This window comes from Eriocheir sinensis, chromosome 50, assembly GCF_024679095.1.
Source record: "Eriocheir sinensis breed Jianghai 21 chromosome 50, ASM2467909v1, whole genome shotgun sequence".
In the NCBI taxonomy this organism is placed as follows: Eukaryota; Metazoa; Arthropoda; class Malacostraca; order Decapoda; family Varunidae; genus Eriocheir; species Eriocheir sinensis.
Window position 1 is genome coordinate 1,830,394 of NC_066558.1, and position 25,630 is coordinate 1,856,023.

Consider the following 25,630-nt stretch of genomic DNA (forward strand, 5'->3'; position numbering starts at 1 on the left):
TACGTAACGACATAGCACTCGTAAAGAAGCTGTCCACACCACTCCTATTCTAAGGCTCCGATTCTGACCACAACGGCGCGGAAACTGGTGATTTGTACAGTCAACCGGCGGAGGCGGAAAACGGTGACATCGGCGGCACCTAAGTCTATATACACCAAGTCAAGTCATACGCAGGTTTGTGGGAGGAGACACGGCCGAGGCGTGGTTTATGCATGACACTGCTTGGAGCCAAACTAGAGAATGTAGAAACAGGGATTTAGAGAAAACGAAGAAAGGCGGACTAATTTAAATCAATCACTTCAACATGCCCTCCCTCACACCCCACACCGGCGTTTGTAGGCAATGGAATTACAGTCACGCAATAGCACAATAAAAAGACATATTTTTTCGTCAGTGGCTTGCCTGGACGCGCTGTGAAAGAAGGCGAGAATGTACATCCAGAGTGCACACACGGCCCCAACTTTAGTCACCCCTGAACTGGCGGGTATTTTTTTTTTAAGCTCCAAGTGACGTCATTCTGCTGCCCCGCCCCAAAACTGCCTCCTGCGTGTACCAGTCGCATTTTTGAAGCAGAGTGACTTGACTTGGTATATATAGACTTAGGGCGGCACAACCTTGAATCTCTGGGGTTGGCACACTTGGACATTGCCGGCACTCGCGTAATCTATTTTCCAAGGGCCGAAAAAGAAGGTTAGGCTGGTTCTTGTGTGTTTATTTTACGTTCGGAAAGAGGAAAGGGAAGGAACGAATGAGGAGAGGAAGGAAGGATGGGATAGAGTGAGGTAGAAGGGATGATTAGGAGAGAATAACAAGAAAGAAAGGTAAAGGAAGGAACATTGAAAGGAAGGAAGGATGGAACAAAACTAAGATTCGTCAAACTATTCTTTCTCCTCCGACACTTACGTCAACTATTTCCAAACGCCCAAAAGGATATTAATCATGTTTTTGTGTGTTTTTTCCATGTTCCGAAGCCTTGTCGAACCACCACCAGGGTCATGAAGCTGTAGTGACCCTCTAAATTTTCCCGTTTTCTCTACCTTAATTTCTTCAGTCTGCCCTTCAACTCATCACGTTTTCTTTTCTTTTTTCTTCCACTCTCATAACAAACTAAAATCGTGCCTTCACATACATCAGATTGCAAGTCACTACGAAACTACCCACAAGCACACATCTACGAAAGTCTTGTCCAATACGTATGAAATGGATATTTGTCTTGTCTTCAAATTCATGCCTTATCAAACTACCACCAGGGTCATGAAACTATCCCCCCCACACACAACTCCTACGAAAGTCTTGTCCAATACGTGTGAAATGGGTTTTAGTCTTGTCGTTTTCAAATTCATGCCTTGTCAAACTACCACCAGGGTCATGAAACTACCCCCCCACACACAACTCCTACGAAAGTCTTGTCCAATACGTGTGAAATGGGTATTAGTCTTGTCGTTTTCAAATTCATGGCTTTTCAAACTACCACCAGGGTCATGAAACTACCCACATGGAAATCCCCTCACACACCCAACTCCTACGAAAGCCTAGTTGAATTTGTGTACCTGGGTGTCGAAATGTTTAAGATCACGACCTTATGAACTGAAGTTTCTGAATCTATACGTCATGTCGTTTTGGTGAGAGGTGCGTTCCTGGTTAGGTTCGAGGCAATCTTTACTTGTTTTATATTAGTTTGGCCTCGAAAGGGAAGAATATGTACCCTGAGATGTCTTTGGTTTATCTAGATCCTCCTCCTCCTCTTCCTCTTCCTCCTCCTGTTTCTCTCTCCTTCTTCCTATCGCCTTCTTTGCCATTTCTTCCCAACCCTCCTCTTCCTCCTTCCTCATTTTTCCTCCCTTTCTCCTGTTCTTTCTCTCCTCTTTTCCTGCCTTCTTTTCTTGTCTCCTTTTACTCTCCTTTCCTCCTCTTTCCTCCAATTCTTTCTCTCTCTTCCTCCAATTCTCTCTCCTTTCTGTTTCTCTTTCCTTCTCAATGCTTTTCTCTCTCTTTCCTCCTACTCTTTCTCTCTCCTTTTCCTTTCTCTTTCCTTCTCCTCTTTCCTCCAATTTTTTCTCTCTCCTATCTGTTCCTCTTTCCTTCTCTCTGCTCCTCTCTCCTCCTCCTCTTCTTCCCTTCCTCCTCACAAAGCACAAACCACCTCGACACAGCACGGGTCAAACCACTGTCTTTTAGCGTCACTTAAATATATGTCTGCATGTCCTATTAAACCCCACACACACATACCCTGGCCTCGGTAAGCTGCCATTCATGAGGTCAGTTGTTTGGGGTGTATATAAGGTTATTCTGCACCAATAGATGATTCAGGGTGCCAATAAACGCTTGAATTGTGGCACGTCGGTGGAGTGTTGCGTCGTTTTTTGTGGGTTTTGTTTACGAGTGACGCGTTGCAGTGTTTTAATCGTATGAGGATTACGTAACAGACATTTTTTACCCGCTCTTTTTTTTCTTTTTTTGTTTAGCCTTTGTTCTGCCTCATTGAAAAAAAAAACATACTCAATAATAATAATAATAATAATAATAATAGTAGTGATAATTATAATAGTGGTAATAATAATAATAATAATAATAATAATCAGCTTTCCTCCCAGCCTAATTATACATAGTGAAACATAAGGCTACCAACAACTATGATAATGACTGCATAATGACAGCGACAATGATGATGATGATGACGATGATGACTTATTCTCAATCACAACTTTGCATACGGAATTTAAATACTGAAATACCGAACAAAAAAAAGAATGGAGGATAATAGACATGAAGACTGAGAAGAAGAAATAGAAGATAGAAAGACACATTGATTTTTTTTAGTAGAATGAGAAACGGCAATGACGAAAAAAGAAAAAAAGAGAAAGTTGAAAAATATGAAAAATTTAACAAAGGCGGAACGTCAACAAACCCAACAGACTATAGAAAAATATATTGATAGAGTAAAAGAGGATGAAAAATGACAAGAAGATGAAAAATGACAGAGGATGACAAATGACAGAGGATGACAAATGACAAGAGGATGAAAAATGAGAGGATGAAAAATTAAAGGAGGACGAAAAATGACAAGATGATGAAAAATGACAAAGAGGATGAAAAATGACAAAGGATGAAAAATGACAAGAGGATGAAAAATGACAGAGAGGATGAAAAATGACGAGAGGCTGAAAAATGACAAAAGGATGTAATATGACAAGAGGATGAAAAAAAAAGACAGGATGAAAAATTACAGAGGATGAAAAAAGACGAGAGAATGAAAAAATGACAAGAGGATGAAAAATGACAAGGAGGATGAAAAATGACAAGAGGATGAAGAATGACAGCGGGATGAAAAATGACAAGAGGATGAAAAATGACAAGAGGATGAAAAATGACAATAACGATAACAGATGCAAAAAGAAATGATGAAAAAGACGAGAGCATAAATTTAACGAAGGGGTAAAGTGTCAACAATCTGAAGCTGCACCATTACTTTTTTTTAACTTAACGTAAAGGGCCCTCGCAGCCACCCTTAGTCAACCAGCAGCCCGTTAGCTTAGTCAGGGGTCTCGGCGCACCCTCAATGTCTTTTCGTAGTCTTGGAATGTACGGCAGAATTTACGTTTTTTAATATCGGAACCGAGGGAGAGAATTATTTACGTGCTAGACTATTCCTAAATCGACCTTTTTATTGTTTTTTTTTAGTCACTCCTTTGGCAATTACGTTCTCCCTTTTCACTGATCATCTGACGTACACGCACACACACACACATACGTACCCACACATACGTACACACGCACATCACTGGCCGTCAAAATCACAACCGAAACCTACAATTTTTTTTTTTTTTATCCCTGACACCCACACACACCCACACCCACACACACACACACACACACACACACACGAACACACACACAACCACATGCACACTCTATAGCACCACTCGATCGCTCTCCACGAAGTCTAGCGTCGGCGGATTCAACTTCAGCGGAAAATCTTGCGACAACCAAATTTCCTGACCGCCCGAGACCAAGCCCGAGCCTGAGCCTTTGGTCCTGCTTGGGGTGCGGACCGAGGAGGAGCCTTCACCCGCCCTTGGAGCCGAGAGGTCTTCCAGGAACTGTAGACGAGATCCGCTAGACCCCTGGACTCGGACTCTTCTGATGCCCTCCAGTTGTGTTTCGTCAAGACCAGCCTGGTGGGAAGGAAGGGGGTGAGAGGGGTGACAGATAGGGTGAGGGGGTGAAAAGGGTGTGAGGGGGGTAAGGAAAGGGGAGGGAGTGTACGAGAGAAGGAAGAAGGGGGTGAAGGAAGGGGTGAGGGAAGGGAGATGGAAGGGGGAGGGAAAAGAGTGAGAAAGAGAGAGAGAGAGAAGGTGTGGACTGTGAAGTGGAGGGACTGGTGGATAGGGGAAGGGTTGGTAATGGGACTGGTGGATAGGGGAAGGGTTGGTAATGGGACTGGTGGATAGGGGAAGGGTTGGTAATGGGACTGGTGGATAGGGGAAGGGTTGGTAATGGGACTGGTGGATAGGGGAAGGGTTGGTAATGGGACTGGTGGATAGGGTAAGGCTTGGTAATGGGACTGGTGGATAGGGGAAGGGTTGGTAATGGGACTGGTGGATAGGGGAAGGGTTGGTAATGGGACTGGTGGATAGGCGAAGGATTGGTAATGGGACTGTTGGATAGGGGAAGGGTTGGTAATGGGACTGGTGGATAGGGGAAGGGTTGGTAATGGGACTGGTGGATAGGGGAAGGGTTGGTAATGGGACTGGTGGATAGGGGAAGGATTGGTAATGGGACTGGAGGATAGGGGAAGGGTTGGTAATGGGACTGGTGGATAGGGGAAGGATTGGTAATGGGACTGGTGGATAGGGGAAGGGTTGGTAATGGGACTGGTGGATAGGGGAAGGGTTGGTAATGGGACTGGTGGATAGGGGAAGGGTTGGTAATGGGACTGGTGGATAGGGAGAATCAGAAAAGGTACACACATTTGTCAAGGCTTTCATATGAGTTTTGGGCATTTCCAGGAGTAGTTTTATGACCCTGGTGATAGTTTAGCCCTTCTTCTGTACCGTGAACCTAAAGAAACACTCATTACACCCCAATTGATCCCCTCTTTGATGTGGGAAGCGTCTCATAATATCAGCCTAATAGTTACCGAGGGCTGGGGTGTTGGGTCGCTCGGCAGGGGATCCTCCGAGGTGACGTCACGCTGCCCCCCACCGGTACACAGCACACAGGTCGCAGACTCCCCCCCGCAGTGCTTGTGGTAACTGTGCCCGCAGCTGAAAGGGAATTATACATGAGTCCCTCCTTTGAGCACTCCAGTTTCTATGGTTGTGTGATTCTCGGTGTAAATGGATGAATAGTTGCAATAAAATGAAGAAAATGGAGTTAATGTAAATATGAATAGTTGAATTGGTGTTAGATAAAATAGATGAGTATATGTATATATAGGTTGATGCTAAATTGGATAAATATAAGTACTACTATTCAAATTGAGTTTAATGAAAATAAATGTAAAAATAGTTAAATTAATACTGAATGAAATCAATAAAAATGCTTGTAAAATAGAGTTAACTTATTGGTTATTTCAAAGGATAATAGACTTCATTCTCCCGGTAAACATCAACGTAATATTTTTTTCAAAGTCACCCCTTCATTCCGACCCCTAGACCTCCTCCTTCACCTACCTATGTACAAGGGCACGGCTGGAGGGGTGGTAGGAGCTGTGGCAGAGTGCGCAGGTCGGCGAGTGCACCACCAGGGGGGCGCGGGCCTGGGAGTGCTGCTGGGTGAGGTAACGGAGCTGGTCCCCCGCCAGTATCCGAACGACAGTCGCGTATAGAGTCTCCTCGTAGACGTAACGCTCGACCATGCCTGTTACGAGAGGGGGAAATAAGATGTTATGATGTATAGTTAATGTTGGATGTTCAGTTTCGCCCATCGCTCTAAAAATAAATATATAAATACTGATGATACATACACACATATACACACACACACACATTTCTGTTGCTTATGAGGTGAAAGGGTGCCTTGAAGTGTAGGGTATCATGGGCTAACACACACACACACACACACACACACACACACACACACACACACACACACACACACACACACACACACACACACACAAAGAAATATAGAGGTTTGGAACAGACTAAGTGAGGATGTAGTATCGGCGAGGAGTGTGCAAAGCTTTAAGGAAAAGTTGGATAAATGTAGATATGGCGACGGGACCATACGAGCGTAAAGCCCAGGCCCTTTAAAACTACATCTAGGTAAATACACACACACACACACACACACACACACACACACACACACACAAACGCCAAAGGACGCTCACCCTTCAGGAGGTGTTTGATCTGTGCAAAGTTCCCGTCGCAGTATCCCGGGTCGTGCATGACGCGCTCCAGGATGGCCGGCAGGGATATGTGCGTCATCATGCTGTTGACCACGTGGCCCACCATCTGACGCATCTCTGGGGGGGCAATGGCACAGAGAGAAGGCTGAGAAAAGGGCGTAAGATTAAGGTTTTGAATAAGATAGAGACAATTGTAGAAAATTAATGATAGGGAGAGGGAGAGAGAGAAGGGCGTGAGACCGAGGTGGTGTGAGTGATAGGGAAATAGACTGAGAGGAAATGCAAAGTGTGGCTACAGTAGAGAGTAAAATTAATGCAAAAATGAGACTGCAAAGTATATATGATTAAGGTGGAAAATGAATAAGTATGTGAATTACTAAAGAAGGAAATTAAAGAAAGAGAGATTTTTAAGGGAATGAGGAAGCTGAGAATGAGATTGTCATAAGAGAGAGATGGAACGCCGAGAGAGAGATTTTAAGAGAATGAGGAAGTCGAGAGAGATAGATAGAAAGATACAGAGCATTAAGGAATAGAGACAGCAGGAATAAAGGAACAGAGAGAGTGAGTATGAAGGAAGAGAGAGAGAGGAGGCATGGGGTAGGGAAGAAGTGAAGGATACAGACAGAGCATTAAGGAACAGAGAGACATGGGGTGGGGAAGAGGTGAAGGATACAGACAGAGCATTAAGGAACAGAGAGACAGCAGGAATGAAGGAACAGAAAGAATGACTATGAAGGAAAAGAGAGAGACAGAAAGTTTTGTTTAGTCGGCGCAACATCTGTGGTCATATGCCGGAGAGAGACAGGAGGGCAAGGAATCATAGGAGAAGGAAACAGATCCCAGGAGACGGGACACAACCCCCGATCAATACCTGGTACCCATTAACTGCTGGGTAGACAGGGGCAAAGGGTATCGGAAAAGCCGCCCAAATTTTTCCACTCCGCCCGGGAATCGAACAAGGGCTCTCTCGGTTGTGAGCTGAGTGTGCTAACCACTGCACCATGAAGCCCCCGGGGAAGAGGTGAAGGTATATGAGTCTTACCATGCGCTGGCTGGTGGTGCGCGGCTAACGTGGGCTGTGTGGCCAGGAGGATGTCCAGCAGAGGGAACCACAACTCTCTCCGGCCATTCTCCTCCAGCTGGCTCGACCCCAGCTGGCAAACTCGCACCAACTTAACCACCTGACGGAGAGACACTCGTTGACGGAGGAAGTTCGTAGTGGAGATGAGAATGTGGAAATGTGGAAAATTAAGTGGATAAGTGGGAAATGTATGTAATAAATTGAAAATGGATGCCTATGTGAAGCTGCAAAACAATAATAAGAGAAAGAAATTAATGAAAATGTGAAACTGAAAAACAAAAATAAAATAAGAAATTAAAATGAAAATCTGAAAAGGGAAAAAATGACTGCGGTATAAAATTAATGAGAAAAATGAATGAAAAACAAAAAAATTAATAGAGAATGAATGAAAATATGAAAAGCAAAATAAAACGCTGGCTGCAGAAACGCTGACTTGTGAAAAAAAAAAATGCAGTGTTGCCATATCACATGAGGGCAGGTATATACAAGTCAGTGTTACCATATCAAAAAGAGACCATGTATATAAGTGTTGCCAACGTACCTGAGCTTGCACACGGCCTAGGGATGTGATGAGGTCCTTGTCGGGATCCTTGATGCATAACAACAGCTGTGGACGGAGGAGGCCAAGGAGTAGTAAAGTCAGGTAAGGTAAAGCTGGAGGCATAGAAAACGTAGTGCTGTGTTTAAAGGTTGACTTAGATATATAACGCCATGCACAATAGCTGAACGTAACTGCATTGTTCATTCCCGTACCGATGGCCCTCTGACCCGACCGCAGTTTACCTCCCCAGTTTTCCCCAGGTGTGTGTTTATCGACCAACACAAAGGGGAGGCTAAACGACTGGGTGACCTAAATGCCAGCTACCGAGGGGCAGGATTTCAACCCAGGCCCACAGAGTCATAGCCAGGCATGCTAATCACTGCTCCATGGAGGTGTTTAAAGAAGCAGTAAGCCTTTCTTTTTTATATGCAAACCAATGCATCAGATAAGAAAAAAAGGGAAATGTAGAAATAACAATAGAGTAACCCCTTAAAACATATATAAAAAAGAGAAATGTCATCACAACAGTCCATAAAACACAGAGACTAATTGAAGAAAACACACTTATCAAAAATATATATACATGAAAATCAAATACTTATGCAAAATTATTCAGTATATGTCGTCAGGAAATGCAGAAATAAAAAATAACCCCCTCAAAAATATATAGAAAATGGGAAATGTCACCTTACAGCCCCCCAAACACAGAGACCAATGAAAGAAAATGGACTTATCAAAAAATATATATACATGAAAATCCAATACGTATGCAAAATTATTCAGTATATGTCATCAGGAAATGCAGAAATAAAAAATAACCCCCTCAAAAATACATAGAAAATGGGAAATGTCACCTTACAGCCCCCAAAACACAGACTAATTGAAGAAAACACACTTATCAAAAAATATATACACATGAAAATCAAATACTTATGCAAAATTATTCAGTATATGTCATCAGGAAATGCAGAAATAAAAAATAACCCCCTCAAAAATACATAGAAAATGGGAAATGTCACCTTACAGCCCCCAAAACACAGAGACTAAGGAAGGAAATACACATCAAAAAAATATATATACATGAAAATCGAATACTTATGCAAAATTATTCAGTATATATCATCACTTATCTATATTCCACTTAGGCAAACACAGACGGGGAACGCTGGACCCCAAAAAGACATCAAAAAGTAAACAAAACAATCCCAAAAATTCGTTGATGTGTGAATTTTATATAGAACTTTTTTACTATTAATCTGCCTCTTCTTTAAAATGCAAGGAAGGAGGCTTTCAAAAAGAAGCTAAAAATAAATAAATAAATAAAAAATCTATATGAATGATGATGAGTAAGGTTGAAAAAAAATGAAGGAAGGAATAGAGAAAGATTGAGAGAATGAAGGAAAAATGAAAGAAAGATAGAATGAAGAATAGATAAAAAATATATAAATGAAGTAAAAGAGAAAAATAGATAAAATAAAGGAAGAACAGATACGAGAGAATGAAGGAATACAGAAAGATAGAGAAAAGGAGAACAGGAAAATAATGAATAGGAACAAAAACTATAAGCGAAACGAATGCACTACCCGGGTCCAGCGCTCCCTCGTAAGGCAAAAAAAGGTCAAAGGTCATGAATGTAAGAGGTCAACATATTTACCACCAAGAACTTGCTCTATACTAACATCATCCACTCTGGCCTTGAGGATGGCTAGTAAAATGTCAAAAGCACCTTTAATGTCACCCGCTCGCTCCAGCAGGAAGGCGGTCGACTCTTGTTGTTTGTGGTGCTTGCAGATCTGCCGGGGAAACAGAGAAAACGGGGGTCAGTAATGGGGGACTAGGCTATTTAATTCATCTGCTTTATTTAGCCTACAACTTATTATATTAAGTGTCTGGTGGAGAGACAGAGAAAACGGGGGTCAGTAATGGGGGACTAGGCTATTTATATTTCTTGCTTTATTTAGCCTATGACTTTTATTTCTATCTGGTGGGGAGAGAGAAAACGGGGGTCAATAATGGGGTACTATGCTATTTAAGTTATCTGCTTTATTTAGCCAATGACTTTTATTCTTATCTGGCGGGGAGACAAGAGAAAATGAGGGTTAATAATGGGGGACTATGCTATATATATTTTCTACTTTATTTAGCCTACGGTACTACTAATTATATTTTACATCTGCGGGGAAACAGAGAAAACGGGGGTCAATAATGGGGGACTATGCTATTTATATTTTCTACTTTATTTAGCCTACTAATTATATTTTGTATCTGGCGGGGAAACAAGAGAAAATGAGGGTCAATAATGGGGGACTATGCTATTTATAAGATTGGCTATTTGTTTGGTGAGGCTGATGGTGTTGATTTTATTTATTTTTTGTTTTGTTTGTACTTTTCTTTTATTAATAAGAATATAAAGAGGGAGAAGATGGAAAAGATGAGGTAGAAGATAAGGAAATAGAAGAAAAAGCAGAAAAATGAGGAAAAATAAAAAGATGAAAAGAAAAAAAAGCGAAAGAAAAGATAGACTAAGAAGAAGAAAAAGATGGAGGAAGAAAACAAATCAGGAAAGAGAAGATAAATAAGAAGACTAAAAAAAAAGAAAAAGAATATGAAGAGGAAGAAAAATATGAAGAAAAGAGGAAGTCGAGAGAGGAAAAGATAGGAAGAGAACAACACAAAGAAAAAGAAGAAAAAAGAAAAAAAAAGAAAAAGAATTACCACCACCACCACCACCACCACGCACCTCCAAAGTCTGCTCAAGCCGATATCCGTCAGCTCCCTTGAGGTAGGCGTACACCTGGCCGGGCTGCACCACACACATCAGGTCAATATACTCCTCCTGCAGCTCTGGGGTGAGGGGGCCTTCGCTCGCCTCACCCCCACGGCCCCCCGGAGAGGCATGCGTCCACCTACCACCCCACAAAGCCATAAATAAGTAAGTAAATAAAATAAGGAGAAGAGTTAAAATGTGTGTTAAGAATTCTGCATTGTTAGAAGGAATAAGATAGTATGTGTTAATGTTTTCTGATTTTTTTTTCAGCTTTTGATATTTTTAGGTTAGTTTGGCATTCCATATTAAGGTTTTCTATTCTTTCTAGCATTAAAATCTTACTTCATCCATATTTTTTGGATAGTTTGCCATTTCAGGCTCACGTTTTCTATCTTATTACTTCCATGCTCCCTTTTCTATTGAGATCTTCCATGCAATGTGTGATTTTGCTATTTTCTTTAAGTTTACGATGCACTTTTATAAGGAATATATACAGTAACTCGTCTTTTTAGCTTTTCATATTTTTAGGTTAGTTTGCCATTCCAGATTGCAATTTTCTATATTAGTCAGTGCTACCATTCCTTTGAGACCTTTAATATACCTAATGTGCTTATTTGTTAATCTATTGAACTTTACGATGCATTTTAACAGGAATAAATACAGAAAGACACCCCGGACCCCAGACCTGTATGTGAAGAGTGCGTGTAGGAGGCTGAAGAGGTCATCCGTATTTCCGCGTAGCTGCTGGGCAATGGAGGGCAGCAGGGGTGTCAGCTGGCCAACCGTCAACAGCAGGCTGGCCACGCGGCTGCTGTCTATCTCAAGCAGGGTCTGTAAGGAGGAAAAACACTGTAACTTTGACAATATTCCACAACCTACTCATTTTTTTGTTTTTTACCGTAAAGCTGTTTCTGGTTGCCTAATTAACCAGACAAAGGAAAAGATGAAGAAAAAGACAAAAAAGAAAAAGAAGACAGACTGTGAAAGAGAACAAAAATAACAATACTAATAAAAAAAACTTTTGATAGCCTACCACCTAAAAAAAAATAAAAAATAAAAAAATCCAAAACCTAATGAAACCCCATAGCTAGAAATAAAAATACTGATAAAATACTAATAAAAAAATACTAATACTAATAAAAAATAAAAATACCAATAAAAAAACTCATGATAGCCTACCACCTAAAAAAAAATAAAAAATAAAAAAATATAAAACCTAATGAAACCCCATAGCTAGTAAAAACACTAATAAAATACTAATAAAAAAATACTAATACTAATAAAAAATAAAAATACCAATAAAAAAAACTCACGATAGCCTACCACCTAAAAATAAAGAAAATAAAAAAAAATCCAAAACCTAATGAAACCCCATAGCTAGTAAAAACACTAATAAAATACTAATAAAAAAATACTAATACTAATAAAAAATAAAAATACCAATAAAAAAAACTCACGATAGCCTACCACCTAAAAAAAAATCAAATAAAAATAAAAATAAACAAGATGGAACCCTATAGCTGTGTTGCCTGCCCCTACCCACCTTGATATGCTTGACGAACTGGTCCTGGATCTTCTGTGCGTGGAGGTCCGTGAACTGCGGCGAGGAGAGCACGGTGCGGATGTACGTGAAGACCTGGTGTTGCCTCATCTTGTCCTCCAGGTAACACTCCACGATCTTCTCCAGCTCGCCGCGCTCCTCGTAGACGTACTCACACACGCGGTAACTGGAACAAACGCACAGACACGTATTAGATGAACGAAATGGAGAAATTACATAAAAAAACACACAATAAACACACGTACAGATACACACAAACAGACACACGCACACACAAACGTAATAGATGAACGAAACAAAGAAATTATGTAAAAAAAACACATGATACACACGTACAGACACACACAAACAGACACACACACACACGTAATAGATGAACAAAACGAAGGAATTACGTAAAAAAAAACATGATAAACACACATACAGACACACACACATATATAGATGAGAGGAACAATGAAATCAGGTAGAGATAATGATAATAATGAGATACAAAATACTGAAACACACACACACACACACACACACACACACACACAAATATAGTAAATGAGTGAAAGTGAAATAGCAGAGATTGTCACCCAAGCAATGATGCCAAGTCCGTGAATCCACCCTTGAATTGTTTGCCCGCCAGATCTCGTGGAACTCTCTATAGCAAGCATCCTAACCCCACCCCCCCACCCCCCCTCCCTCACCCCATACTCACAACTCAGCCTGCCGCGCCCTCTCCAGCAAGTACTCCGGGTCATAGTGTGCGATTCCCCCGCCCTGCAGCAGCTCAAGAAGGGCCGTCTGCCTCTCCTCGCGGTAACTCTCAGTGTCGGAGGAGGTGAGATGACACAGGACCTGGGGAGAGAGAGAGGTGTAAGGAGGGTGATGTGGGTGTGTGTAGGTGTGTCGGGAGGTGTGCTTAGGGTGTAGAAGGGTGCGGATGTGAGACAGGACCTGGCAAGGGGAGGGTGAGAGGATGATGTGAGGGGGTGAGTTAGGGGTGTGTAGGGAGGTGTGCTTAGGGTATGGAAGGGTGTTCATAATGTAAGCATATGTGTAATCTCTTTTTTTTATTTTATCATTATCTATAACTTCCTTTATTTATTTCAGTATTTACATATTTCATTTTCTTTACTGTTTATTTTCAACGATTAAGAAGACAGATGAAGGTTAAAAAATAATAATAATAATAATAAAAAGTCTGCTCGGAGGATAACAAATAAGTAGTTTCATGGGCAGGTCAATATATGGATGGAAAATAATGAGAAATAATGAATAATAAAAATGAAATACAACAGGTCACAGAGTTATTTTTTTTATATATAGTCAAGAAAAAGAGTGAGGAGAGAACAGGTCTTTTTTTTTTTTTTTTTTTTTTGGGGGTAAAGGAAAGAGAGCAAACCCACATCAAGTCACCAGGTCAGATCAGGTCACCAGGTCACTCAGGGTTACCAGGTCAGCATCACACCCTCCCTCAGGTTAGTCAGTGTCACCAGCTTCCTCTAAGTCACCAGGTCAGGTCAGGTCACCAGGTCACTCAGGGTTACCAGGTCAGCATCACACCCTCTCTCAGGCTAGTCAGTGTTACCATCTTCCTCTAAGTCACCATGTCAGGTCAGGTCACCAGGTCACTCAGGGTTACCAGGTCAGCATCACACCCTCCCTCAGGTTAGTCAGTGTCACCAGCTTCCTCTAAGTCACCAGGTCACTCAGGGTTACCAGGTCAGCATCACACCCTCCCTCAGGTTAGTCAGTGTCACCAGCTTCCTCTAAGTCACAATGTCAGGTCAGGTCACCAGGTCACTCAGGGTTACCAGGTCAGCATCACACCCTCCCTCAGATCAGTCAGTGTTATCAGCTTCCTCTAAGTCACCAGGTCACTCAGGGTTACCAGGTCAGCATCTCACCCTCCCTCAGGTCAGTCAGTGTCACCAGCTTCCTCTAAGTCACCATGTCAGGTCAGGTCAGCAGGTCACTCAGGGTTACCAGGTCAGCATCACACCCTCCCTCAGGTTAGTCAGTGTTACCAGCTCCCCTCACCTGGTCAAACAGCTGTCGGTTAATGGCGATGGCTCCCTGCTGTTTCGACATCTGCCGTGCGATGAAGGTGAAGAGGGATCCGAGCTGGGCCGGGCTGAACCCCTCGTCGTCCACCATCACCTACGCACACACGCACGCACACACAGGGGTTAGTCAGTGGGATATATAGATGATGTGGTTGTTCTATAGATGTGTATGTATTGATTTTTCTTGTTTTTTTTGTATAGTTTACCCTAAAAAATATAAATAAGTGGATATGTTACTGAGGAATGAAGATAAGGAAGGAAGGAAGGGAGGGAGGGAGGGAGGAAGGAAGGAAGGAAGGAAGGAAAGAAGGAAGAAAGAAAGGAAGGAAGGAAGGAAAAAGGAGATAAACAAAAATGCAGAGAGGAAAGAGAGAGAATAAATGAAGGAAGGAAGGAAGGAAGGAAAAAAAGATAAATATAATGACAGGAAGAATGGAAATTAAAAAGGAGAATAAGATAAAGTAGAATGCAAAAGAGATGAAGAAAAAATTAGAAAAAAAAAAATAGGGAAAAGTACAGAATAACACCCACCCATGCCCTATACCGCACCCCAAACCACGCACCTGTATCAGTATATCCACCACACGCTGCCGCTGCTGCATGCCGAGCTCGGACGTGAACTCGGCTTCCTCGAACGCCAACGCAAGTACATTCAAAAACTCCCTCGTGTCGAACCGAAGCAGAGTCCGAAGGAGCGGGTACGAGGGCTCGGTGGGCTGCGCGTTCTTCGAGTGGAGCGACGTGAGGCACTTGAAAATCTCGTGTTTGACCTGCTGCGTCTGATCGGGGTCAAGCTCGCCGTGAGGGTACCCCCGACCCGCTAGACAGCACGAAACATACACCAGGATTTTGTTGCCGAGCGTGACCTGTCCGTCCTGTAGAGCCTGTCCGCTGTCCAATGCCCCACGTAGCTCCGTCACAAGCTCCTCCAGTGGGGTGACAAAATCCGCCATTCCTCTCGTGTAAATATAGAAGATCGCGTCATAGAGTCCGTGAGCCCAGCAGAGCGTCATAGCTTGGTGGAGGTCGAGGGAGGGAACGGAGAGGTGGACTATGCAAGCCTCCGCCGCCTGGAGTCTTCCCGAGGCCTCCTGGTGGGATAGTAGGCACTGGGTGATGCTGGGGGACATTTCGGCAAGCTGGTCACTCAAGATGTACGGCTCCAGCGCCTCAAGAATGATCCCTGAAACACATAACACACATACTGGTTAGATGACATTGCAACACTCTGACACATGCACACTGGTCTCCTGCACTCCTTATGTTCTTATGATGCAACACACAACACACACAAGTTAGTTATACATGAAACACAACAGCACATTAACGCAACACAACTTCCTGCCCTGCGCTGATGGAAGAAAGGAAGAAAGCAGAGGAAAGAAAGAAAGAGAGAAAGGAAATAAGGAAGAAAGGAAGGGAAAAAGAAGGAAGGAAGAAAGGAAAGAAGGAAAGAAAGGAAGGAAGGAAGGAGGGAAAGCAGAGATGGAAATAAGAGAGAAAGAAAGAGAAATGGAAGGAAGGAAAACGAAAGGAAAAAAGGAAATAAAGAACGGAAAGAACAAAAAAAAACACGACCCCAAACTAACCTTTCGAAATCGCATCCTCGCTGAACGTTTCCCAAATCCTTCCGAACAACACATCCCTGAGGCCGGCCCCTACCGCCACCCTCACACACAGAGGCACCAGCTGTGAATAGTGCTGCGTAAGGGCCGTCAAGTTGCCCCTCTCTGGCACTGTGTCGAGAGCGGAGTCGAGGTACTGCGTCAGGAGCTCGTAAACCTTCTCCTGGACGAGCTGAAAGGGATCGGATTGCACTGGGTTAAAAGCCGCAGAGGTTGTGGGTTATGGGGTTCTGTAAGGGTTGTAGGTGTGATATACTGAAGGGGTTTTGCCATGTGAAGAGGTTGTGCGTTATGGGGTTCTGTAAGGGTTGTAGTTGTGATATACTGAAGGGGTTATACAATGTGAAAAGGAGACTAGACAAAACTTGATTAAATTATATACGTTGATAAAATTTTGAACGCAAGAGTTATGCAATGTTATGGAAGGAGGAAAAAGAAATAAAGAAGATAAATATGGAGAGAAGGAGAATGAGGAGGAGAATGAGGGGACAGGAAAGAATGAAAGAAGGAAGGAAAGGAAAGAGAAGACAAATACACAAAATGAAGGAAGGAAAGGAGGAAGGAAGGAAGGCAGAATGAATGAATGAACAGAGAAAGGAAGGAAGGAAGGAAGAAAAAGGAAAAAAAGACAAGTTAGGAAAAAAGAATAAGGAAGAAGTAGACAAAATAAAGGAAGGAAGGAAGGATAGAAGGCAGAATGAATAGAGAAAGGAAGGAAGGAAGGAAGGAAAGAGGAGACAAAATGAAGGAAGGAAGATAGAATGAATTAACAGAGAAAGGAAGGAAGGAAAGAAAGGAGAGATGGAAGGAAGGAAGGAAGGACGCAAGGCAGAACAGAATTATTTAATGAACGAAAAAAATAATTAATAACTGAATACATAAAGGAATTCTCACACACACACACACACACACACACACACACTGAAGGAAAAGTTGGACAAATACAGATATGGAGACCGGACCACATGAGCGTAAGCCTGTAAAACTACAACTACGTAAATACACACACACACACACACACACACACACACACACACACACACACACACACACCTGCTGTCTCTTCTCCTTCCGGTGTTTGAGTCCCACGATCGCCTGAGCCTTGTCCTGGTAGATGTCGAGGGCCAGCTGTAGGGCCTCCTGCATGTGGCCGGCGCGCACCAGGTGGTCAAGACGGTCCACCCACGAGCGCACCGTCACCACCTGCGCGGGAGACACGGACGCATGTACACACACACACACACACACACACACACACACACACACACACACGGAAAAATCATGAAATTACTAAAACGTTACACCCAGGAGATGAAACTTGATAGATTATGAAAAGTATTTAAAAAGGTAAGATTTTGAAGACTGGATAAAAGATGAAATTATGAAAACTGGGTAAAAGGTACGATTTTGAGAACTCGATACATAAAATTACGAAAACTGGATTAAAACGTTTTGAAAGTTATATAAAAAGATGATATTCCCAAAAACTACATAAAATTACACCCAAAATATCATCATTCAACACAAAAATGACATAAAATATTCAACTAAAATCCACAAACTACTTCCAGCCATCACAGAGGCAAATCTTAGGGTTTTGAAAGCTATATAAAAGATGAAATTCACAAAAACTACATAAAATTACACCCAAAAATTCATAGTTCAACACAAAAATGATATCAAAATATTCAACCAAAATCCACAAACTACTTCCAGCCATCACAGAGGCAAATCTTAGGGTTTTGAAAGTTATATAAAAGATGAAATTCCCAAAAACTACATAAAATATCATCCCCAAACCCAAAATATCATCATTCAACACAAAAAAGACAACAAAATATTCAACTAAAATCCACAAACTACTTCCAGCCATCACAGAGGCAAATCTTAGGGTTTTGAAAGGTATATAAAAGATGAGATTCCCAAAAACTATATAAAATTACACCCAAAATATCATCATTCAACACAAAAATGACATCAAAATATTCAACTAAAATCCACAAACTACTTCCAGTCATCACAGAGGCAAATCTTAGGGTTTTGAAAGTTATATAAAAGATGAGATTCCCAAAAACTATATAAAATTACACCCAAAATATCATCATTCAACACAAAAATGACATCAAAATATTCAACCAAAATCCACAAACTACTTCCAGCCATCACAGAGCTATATAAAAAGATGAAATTCCCAAAAACTACATAAAATATCATCTCCAAACCCAAAATATCATCATTCAACACAAAAATGACATCAAAATATTCAACCAAAATCCACAAACTACTTCCACCCATCACAGAGACAAATCTTATAGTCCCACCTGGAAAGACTTGGTCCCCAGCAGCAGCACTTGGGAGCCACAGCTGACCATGGAGTGATAGCACGCTCGCTCCCCCGCCAAAGCCTGCAAAGAAAGGGGAGGAAGTGAGGAGAAGAGATGTCAATATGAATAGGGTTTTCATAAGGTCATTGCTTGGTTATTTCATTTATACCTATATCTTTTTTTATTCTCTCTGAAATATCTCCTTCACCATTAATAGAAATAAAAGGGGTGATCAGCAGACTTTCCTTCATTACCTTTGTTTTCCCTTGACCTAATTCCTATGCCGTAAAAAAATAATAATAATAATAATAAAAAATACACACACACACATGCACACACCTATATCCACACATCATGGCCTTACAGAGCTCCTTCCTTTCCTATAAAAAACAATCAAAAACTCGCACCAAATACACAAAACACACACGCTCTTTAACACACACACTCACCATGGCCTTGCTCACATTCCCCCCAGTGGCAATAGCCTTAAAGTGTGACGAGGCATACACCAGGCCGAGGGGAGCCAGGTCCAGACGCTCCAGCTCCTCCTGCGTCTTAACATCCACCACGTGCAGCCTCTCCCGCGCGTCCGTCAGTGCGAGTGTCCGAGTGTTGAGCCACGCCAGCGCTTGGACAACATACGGCAGCGACATCTTCTGTAGCGCCACGAATTGGAGCTCGTCTTGGCTACCGTGCGTCAGCTGTGGGAAGGAAGGAAGGTCAGGTTTGGTTGAAGTATGAAAACACTTCAAAATGACAACCATACAAGATCTTACGACTCAAGGCAAGATCTAATGTGTGTGTTAGTGTGTGTGTGCGTGTGTTTGTACCTGGTAGAAATAGATGGTGCGCTCCCTGCCGAATGCAAGCACTGGATCAATGACTCTCGTTCCGTCCGACATCTGGATGACAACAAACTGCCAGGCTAGGAGCGGAAGGGTGGCGGGGGAGGCCTTCAGGGGGTGGGAGAACAGCACCTTCAACTGGGGCCGCAGCGACACCACAATGACCTGGAACGGAACGGAAACACAGTAATTAAAAGTCCATAACTCTGACTAGTGGCCGATCCCGCTGTTCACATACCAAGTCTTTTCACACCAGGTCTTAAGGAAACAAAATAGTGGATAAGAACATAGAGAGTCATTAAATTCAATCCATATTTACTCTTCTTCAATCCCACTGTACCAAGCAACCAATGGCGTGGTTTTAAAATGCTGACATTGAGTAAAATCGAGTTAGTAAAAAGAAATTCTGGTAGTATTTTGTGCTTTTAAGCGTACAAATTGACCTGTCTTTCAAAATTGACCTCTTCCAAAAATGACCTCTCTTCTGCCCTTTCATACTTTTTCTGTTACTGGAGAAGCACCTAGTGAGTTTTATTGTTGTTGTTTTATTTGTTTTATGACCTTGAACTGCCTCCCTTGCCATAAAAAATAAATAAGTAAATAAAAGCCTCGTCGAACTGTGGAATTGCCATGAGTGAGTGTGAAGCATACCATCCCTTGTCCTTACCTTAGATATCGTAGCCATGGCCAGGATCACGGTGTCGATGGAAGGCGTGGCGCGGAACTGCGACATGAGCAGCGGTTCGATGGTGCACACCTCGCCGCGGCTGCCGGAGAAGATGCAGCGCGACTCATTGGAGTTTAGCCCCATCGTACGCTTGATCGAGAGCTCAAACACCGAACCTCCGCTGTCGCTTATCACAGCAACGCCCGGGTAGTCGGTCCACTGGGGGGGTTAGACGAAGTGGAGATAGGAAGCTTGGTTTTAACTCTCTGATATTTGTTATTTATTTTATTATTAGTTCAAGAATGGAGTCTGTCTACTGGGTAAACTACAGTAGATAACCTAGCCAAAAGATCTTAAATTCAGAAGCATGTAAATATATGTAAACGTGGGAGATAGGAAGCTTGGTTTGAACTTTGCTATTTCTTGTTTATTTTATTATTAGTTCAAGAATGGAGTCTGTCTACTGGGAAAACTACAGTAGATAGCCTAGCCAAAAGATCTTACATTCAGAAGCATGTAAATATATGTAAACGGGGGAGATAGGAAGCTTGGTTTGAACTCTGCTATTTCTTGTTTATTTTATTATTAGTTCAAGAATGGAGTCTGTCTATTGGGAAAACTACAGTAGATAACCTAGCCAAAACACCTTACATTCAGAAGCTCGTAAATAAATGTAAACGTGGGAGATAGGAAGCTTGGTTTGAACGCTGATATTTGTTATTTATTTTATTATTAGTTCAAGAATGGAGTCTGTCTATTGGGAAAACTACAGTAGATAGCCTAGCCAAAACATCTTACATTCAGAAGCATGTAAATAAATGTAAACGTGGGAGATAGGAAGCTTGGTTTGAACGCTGATATTTGTTATTCATTTTATTATTAGTTCAAGAATGGAGTCTGTCTACTGGGAAAACTACAGTAGATAACCTAGCCAAAACATCTTACATTCAGAAGCATGTAAATATATGTAAACGTGGGAGATAGGAAGCTTGGTTTGAACTCTGCTATTTCTTATTTATTTTATTATTAGTTCAAGAATGGAGTCTGTCTACTGGGAAAACTACAGTAGATAACCTAGCCAAAACACCTTACATTCAGAAGCATGTAAATATATGTAAATAGAAGTAAATAAATGAGAAAAAATCGTACAGAAAAACATTGAAAAGTAAGAAATAAGCCGGAGTATTGTAAGTTCGAGAGCACCTGTAAATAATAGATGAATAGAGGAAATAAACTTGATAAATAAATAAACAAAAATAGATAAATAAAGAGAAAAAATAATCCTACATTGAGATTAAGGACAGATGTGAAGAGCATAACCATTGAAAAAAAAAAAAAAATAAATAAATAAAAAATAGGCTAAAGTATCATAAGCTGAGAGGAATCTGTAAATAAATAAAAAAATAAAAGACTAAATAAACAAAAATAAAAACAGATGAAAATAAATGTAAATAAATAAAAATACATAAATCCATATAGAGAAAAACATAATCACTGAAGAGCAGAAAAATTAGTCAAAGAACCGTAAGTCATTGAGGATTAGTAAATACATATAAATAAAACCTAACTGTACCTTGAGATGGAGTACAGCGGTGAAGGGCGTGTGGGCGTCCGAGATGGTCTGCAGGAGCTTGCTGGCGGTGAGGTCAAACAGGCAGATCTGGCCCTTAGCGAACCCAGCCAGCAGCCTCGAGCAATCCTGGTTAAGGGCGAGAGCTGACACCGCCCCAAACTGCTCCCCGTGCTGCCGGAACAAGGGGAAAGGGAGGTTAGAAGCAACTATCATGCAGCATTGTAAGTTGAAGAGCATTTTCAGATAATATATAAATAAAAAATAATATAGAAATGAAATAATATAATTGTTCCCCGTGCTGCCTGAACAGGGAAAACGGGAGGTGAGAAGCAACTATCATGCATTATTTAAATACACTTCAGGAAATGGTATGACTAAATTAAGCTTGAAAATATCGTCTCACATCTTTACACGACAATCCGGAAAGCTTAAAAAAAAAAAACATTATTTATATACACTAAGAAATGCTATTACTGAATTAAGCTTGAAAATATCATCTCACATCTTTACACGACATTCCGGAAAGCTTAAAAAAAAAGGAGGGAGGGGGTATGACGCGGCATTTACCTGCGTTGATCCGAGGCAGCACTTGAGGGCCTGCGTGGGTTCAAACACCAGGATAAGGCCGTGGCTGGTGCCTATGCAAATCACTAGACCCACGGCCATGGTGGTGGGGAGCCCGGCGCCAACCCTATCCTGAGAGGGTGAAGGAAAAAAGAAGGGTCAGTAACTTAGTACCACCTAGTCATCTCTATTCTATCTAGTATTTATCCTTCTATCAATAAATGAAGTTGGTTGGAAAGTCGGAAAGTTTCGTTTAGTCGGCGCAACACCTGTGGTCATATGCCGGAGAGAGACAGAAGGGGAAGGAATTATAGGAGAAGGGAACAGTTGGAAAGTTTCGTTTAGTCGGCGCAACACCTGTGGTCATATGCCGGAGAGAGACAGAAGGGGAAGGAATTATAGGAGAAGGGACACAGCCCCCGATTAATACCTGGTACCTATTCACTGCTGGGTGGACGGGGGCGTAGGGTATCGGAAAAGCCCCCCAAAATCAAGTAGGTATTGCATGATCTATTTAACCATCACTTAACTAATCAACATATCAGTACATCAATTTTTAGCTATTTATCTTTTATGCTATCAGTCTTTATACTTGCTTGTCTATTTACATCTCTCCCCCCCTCCCTTCCTTCCTACCTACATACCTCCCTCCTTATCTTATTTTTTTCTTTCTTTTCTGTTTATTTTCAGAAGAGAACGAGGAAGCTCAAGGCCAAGAGAAACGGAGAAATGAAACAAAAATGCCCACTACCTCCCTTTTTTCTTACCAACCTACCTACCTTATCTCACCTTCCTCCCTCCCTCCCCTACTCACATGTGCCGACACCAGCTGGGACGCCACGCCCTTGAGGATGACATGGCGCAGGATGGAGCCATGCGTCTTGTTGGGCGGTTCCCTGCGGCCCCGCCCTCCACCGCTGGCACTGTGCCGTTCACTGGAGGAGGTGCGGCTGCGGGACTCTGAGCTGGCGCGGGAGTGCACGGAGAGGGTGTCCCCGCCCTCGGTGGAGAAGGAGCTCTGGGGGTAAGGGCGAAGGGGTTGAGAGGGTGAGCTCCTTTATTTGAATTTATTATTTATCTAGAGCTCTTTAATTTCCTTTTAATGGTTATTTATTTCTTGTTTGTTACATAAGAAAATAAATCATAAGTAAGGAATAATCTAGTAAAAATAGACAAGAAATACAAAATGATAATACAAGTAATAAGAAACAAATATAAGTATTACATAAATTACAAATAAAAAAAATAAGTAATAAAGAAAATGAATAAATAATACCATCATAAATTAGCAAAAAATAAATAAATAAAAAAACAATAAATAACTACCTAACATAAAATAAGCAATATATGTAACAAAGCCTCCCCTACAACCCTCCCTATAATTCAACACAAGCCTTCAACAAACACAACACAGCACCCCTTCCATTAAACCACCCCAACACAAAGAGGTGAGGGGCGGGTGCTCACCTTGGGGTGGGGCGGGGCTGCGGGGGTCAGCTCGTCGTCAGACACACTGGCCGGGTCGTTCTCGTTCAGGATGCTCTCCAGCGTGGGCATCTCACCCACCGGAGGAAGCTGGAACTCCTCATCGTCCAGCTGAAACACACACACACACACACTCATTATTTACAGCCTTCTTTGTTTGGGGAATACTGAGATTACTGTCACCTGCTCCACAGCTAGTGACAATAACAGTATGCACACACACACACACACACACACACACACACACACCTGTGTGTAATTTACCTTGGCCTGATCATGAGCTGGCCTCAACAAGTACCCTCCCAGGTAGAGCAAGGCTCATTATAGTATCTCTGGGTGTGGGCAGGACCTTCACACACCACACACCCTTGGTCCCCTTGCTCAAGGGGGGACAGCACCTGCTCCTTGGCAATGGAAAAGTCCCGGCACGAGCAGGGCTCAAACCCCCGCCTGCCAGGCCATGAAGTCTGGCAGCGCAGAGCTCTACCACTGAGCTACCTGAGCAGTGAGTGTGTGTGTGTGTGCGTGCCACGCCAGAACCTGCAAGGCTGAAATTTAAGCCCTGCTCAGACCGGGACTTTCCTCTGCCAAGCAGCGGTTGCTGTCTCCCCTTGAGCAAGGGTACCAAGGGTGTGAGGTGTGTGACGGTCCTGGCAGGGCCCAGAGATACACCATGATGAGCCCGGCTCTGACAGGGAGGGGACTTCCTGCCCATGACGGTACACAATAACACCCCACCCGGCTGTTCCAGGTCAGGTGCTGTGCTGCTGCTGCCCTCACTGCTGCCGCTGCTACCAACAGCCCCGCGTGGCTTATCAACGTGTAAATCATTCCGCTTTTATAGTCAGCGAAATGGTAGCAGAACGCCGCCCACCTCACAAAACCTACTTAGTACTGTTTATAGAGGAGTTATATTATTGTTTTTATGAAGTTTGGTTTAATATTGATGGCTCACCTCCTCCAGCTGCAGGTCCAGAGTCTTAATGAGGTCATTTTCGGCGTTATTAGTGAGGTGATTTGACAGCTGATCCTCCCCTCCCGCCGCCATGTTGCCTGCCCGCGTCCGAACGTCACGTATCTGGCTTCAACTTAAAATAAACCCCCTTTTCTATGTTAATCCCTATTTCCATTCATATATATCTCTTTTAAACATATCTCTGTAATCCAAAGTACGATGTATATGGGTAAAATGTACAATTAGGGTAAAAATGAAGTGTTAAATGTGTTATATTGAAGTCACAGTTTCGGATGCATTGTTTACAGCAGCGTGATGATGAAATTTTAAGGCAGACTAAACTAAAATCTTGTGCAATATTATAATTTGTCATTTATGAGGTCTGTTTATGTAGTGACACGATTTGCCTGATGGGCGAGCCTCCCATAACCCACTTAGCCAGGGGGATACCTCTTTGGCCGACTGGTAAAGGAGTGGCTCTCCCGTTACGCTGGTCGCGGGTTCGATCCCCGGCGCCGGCAACCCTTTCAATGTCTGGATTAATTTCTCGTGTGTTTCGTTACAAGCAGTGGCCGTGTGGGAGTGTAGTAAAGAGGAAATTTCTGGCATTTCATTTATCCTTCAACATCTTTCTCCACTTCTATATTTCCCTTTCAAGCATACATTAATATCCGAAAGTACAATATCTATGAGGAAAACGTACAGTTCCTGATGGATTTTCATCACAGACTAAACTAAATAATTATGCCATATTCTTATTTATCCTTTATGAGAAAATTATATACTTTAGTTTCGAATTAAGGCATGGAATTGATTTATCTTTAATTAGAGGGTTCGCATACATCGTCTAAGGCAACACATGGATAATTTTAGTCCAGAATTATTACTTTTTTATACAATGTTAAGCCACGTGTTGTATAATTGTTGAAATGCATATATAAAACTTACTGCACATTACTTTTTTATATGGTAATGAAGGCTGACCAAGGCAAAATACACCGGGATTCGAACCCAAGCACGTTGATTCGTACATAGGCGCGCTAACCACTTCACCGAGGAGGCTTGAGGTTTCTTGATACTCCTCCTTCTGATAAAAACTAAAGTCATAGGAAGGAGGAAATGGAGACATGGGAATAGAGGGAAAGGGATGAAGGAGTGGATACCAGTTAACTCTTGCATAAGGAAACTGGACAGCCCACAGGAGGCATTAAAATTACTCTTTCCAGCATA

The 25,630-nt window shown here is 42.2% G+C and overlaps 1 protein-coding gene across 2 annotated transcripts in view; it reads right to left on the reverse strand.

The window, feature by feature from the left end:
• Positions 1 to 24,508, reverse strand: part of LOC126982177 (vacuolar protein sorting-associated protein 8 homolog) — a 25,281-nt gene extending 773 nt beyond the window's left edge. Inside the window, exons 1-24 of one of the 2 annotated variants that reach the window (XM_050834015.1) lie at positions 24,401 to 24,508; positions 23,428 to 23,556; positions 22,775 to 22,978; positions 21,964 to 22,092; positions 21,397 to 21,567; positions 19,824 to 20,042; positions 19,142 to 19,321; positions 18,761 to 19,012; positions 18,309 to 18,392; positions 17,041 to 17,190; positions 15,952 to 16,159; positions 14,926 to 15,545; positions 14,337 to 14,456; positions 13,012 to 13,151; positions 12,288 to 12,471; positions 11,430 to 11,575; positions 10,718 to 10,883; positions 9,657 to 9,770; positions 7,978 to 8,043; positions 7,398 to 7,536; positions 6,338 to 6,472; positions 5,676 to 5,862; positions 5,141 to 5,267; positions 1 to 4,175 (exon numbers count right to left, since the gene is read on the reverse strand). The exon at positions 1 to 4,175 is cut by the window's left edge and continues 773 nt beyond it. In XM_050834015.1, the coding sequence (XP_050689972.1) occupies positions 3,912 to 4,175; positions 5,141 to 5,267; positions 5,676 to 5,862; positions 6,338 to 6,472; positions 7,398 to 7,536; positions 7,978 to 8,043; positions 9,657 to 9,770; positions 10,718 to 10,883; positions 11,430 to 11,575; positions 12,288 to 12,471; positions 13,012 to 13,151; positions 14,337 to 14,456; positions 14,926 to 15,545; positions 15,952 to 16,159; positions 17,041 to 17,190; positions 18,309 to 18,392; positions 18,761 to 19,012; positions 19,142 to 19,321; positions 19,824 to 20,042; positions 21,397 to 21,567; positions 21,964 to 22,092; positions 22,775 to 22,978; positions 23,428 to 23,556; positions 24,401 to 24,493 (4,227 nt within the window). In that variant the 5' untranslated portion in view covers positions 24,494 to 24,508 and the 3' untranslated portion in view covers positions 1 to 3,911. Of the gene's footprint in view, positions 4,176 to 5,140; positions 5,268 to 5,675; positions 5,863 to 6,337; positions 6,473 to 7,397; positions 7,537 to 7,977; positions 8,044 to 9,631; positions 9,771 to 10,717; positions 10,884 to 11,429; positions 11,576 to 12,287; positions 12,472 to 13,011; positions 13,152 to 14,336; positions 14,457 to 14,925; positions 15,546 to 15,951; positions 16,160 to 17,040; positions 17,191 to 18,308; positions 18,393 to 18,760; positions 19,013 to 19,141; positions 19,322 to 19,823; positions 20,043 to 21,396; positions 21,568 to 21,963; positions 22,093 to 22,774; positions 22,979 to 23,427; positions 23,557 to 24,400 lie in introns of those variants that run through there. The other variant, XR_007734812.1, reaches the window with a different exon arrangement.
• Between the last annotated feature and the right edge of the window lie 1,122 nt (positions 24,509 to 25,630).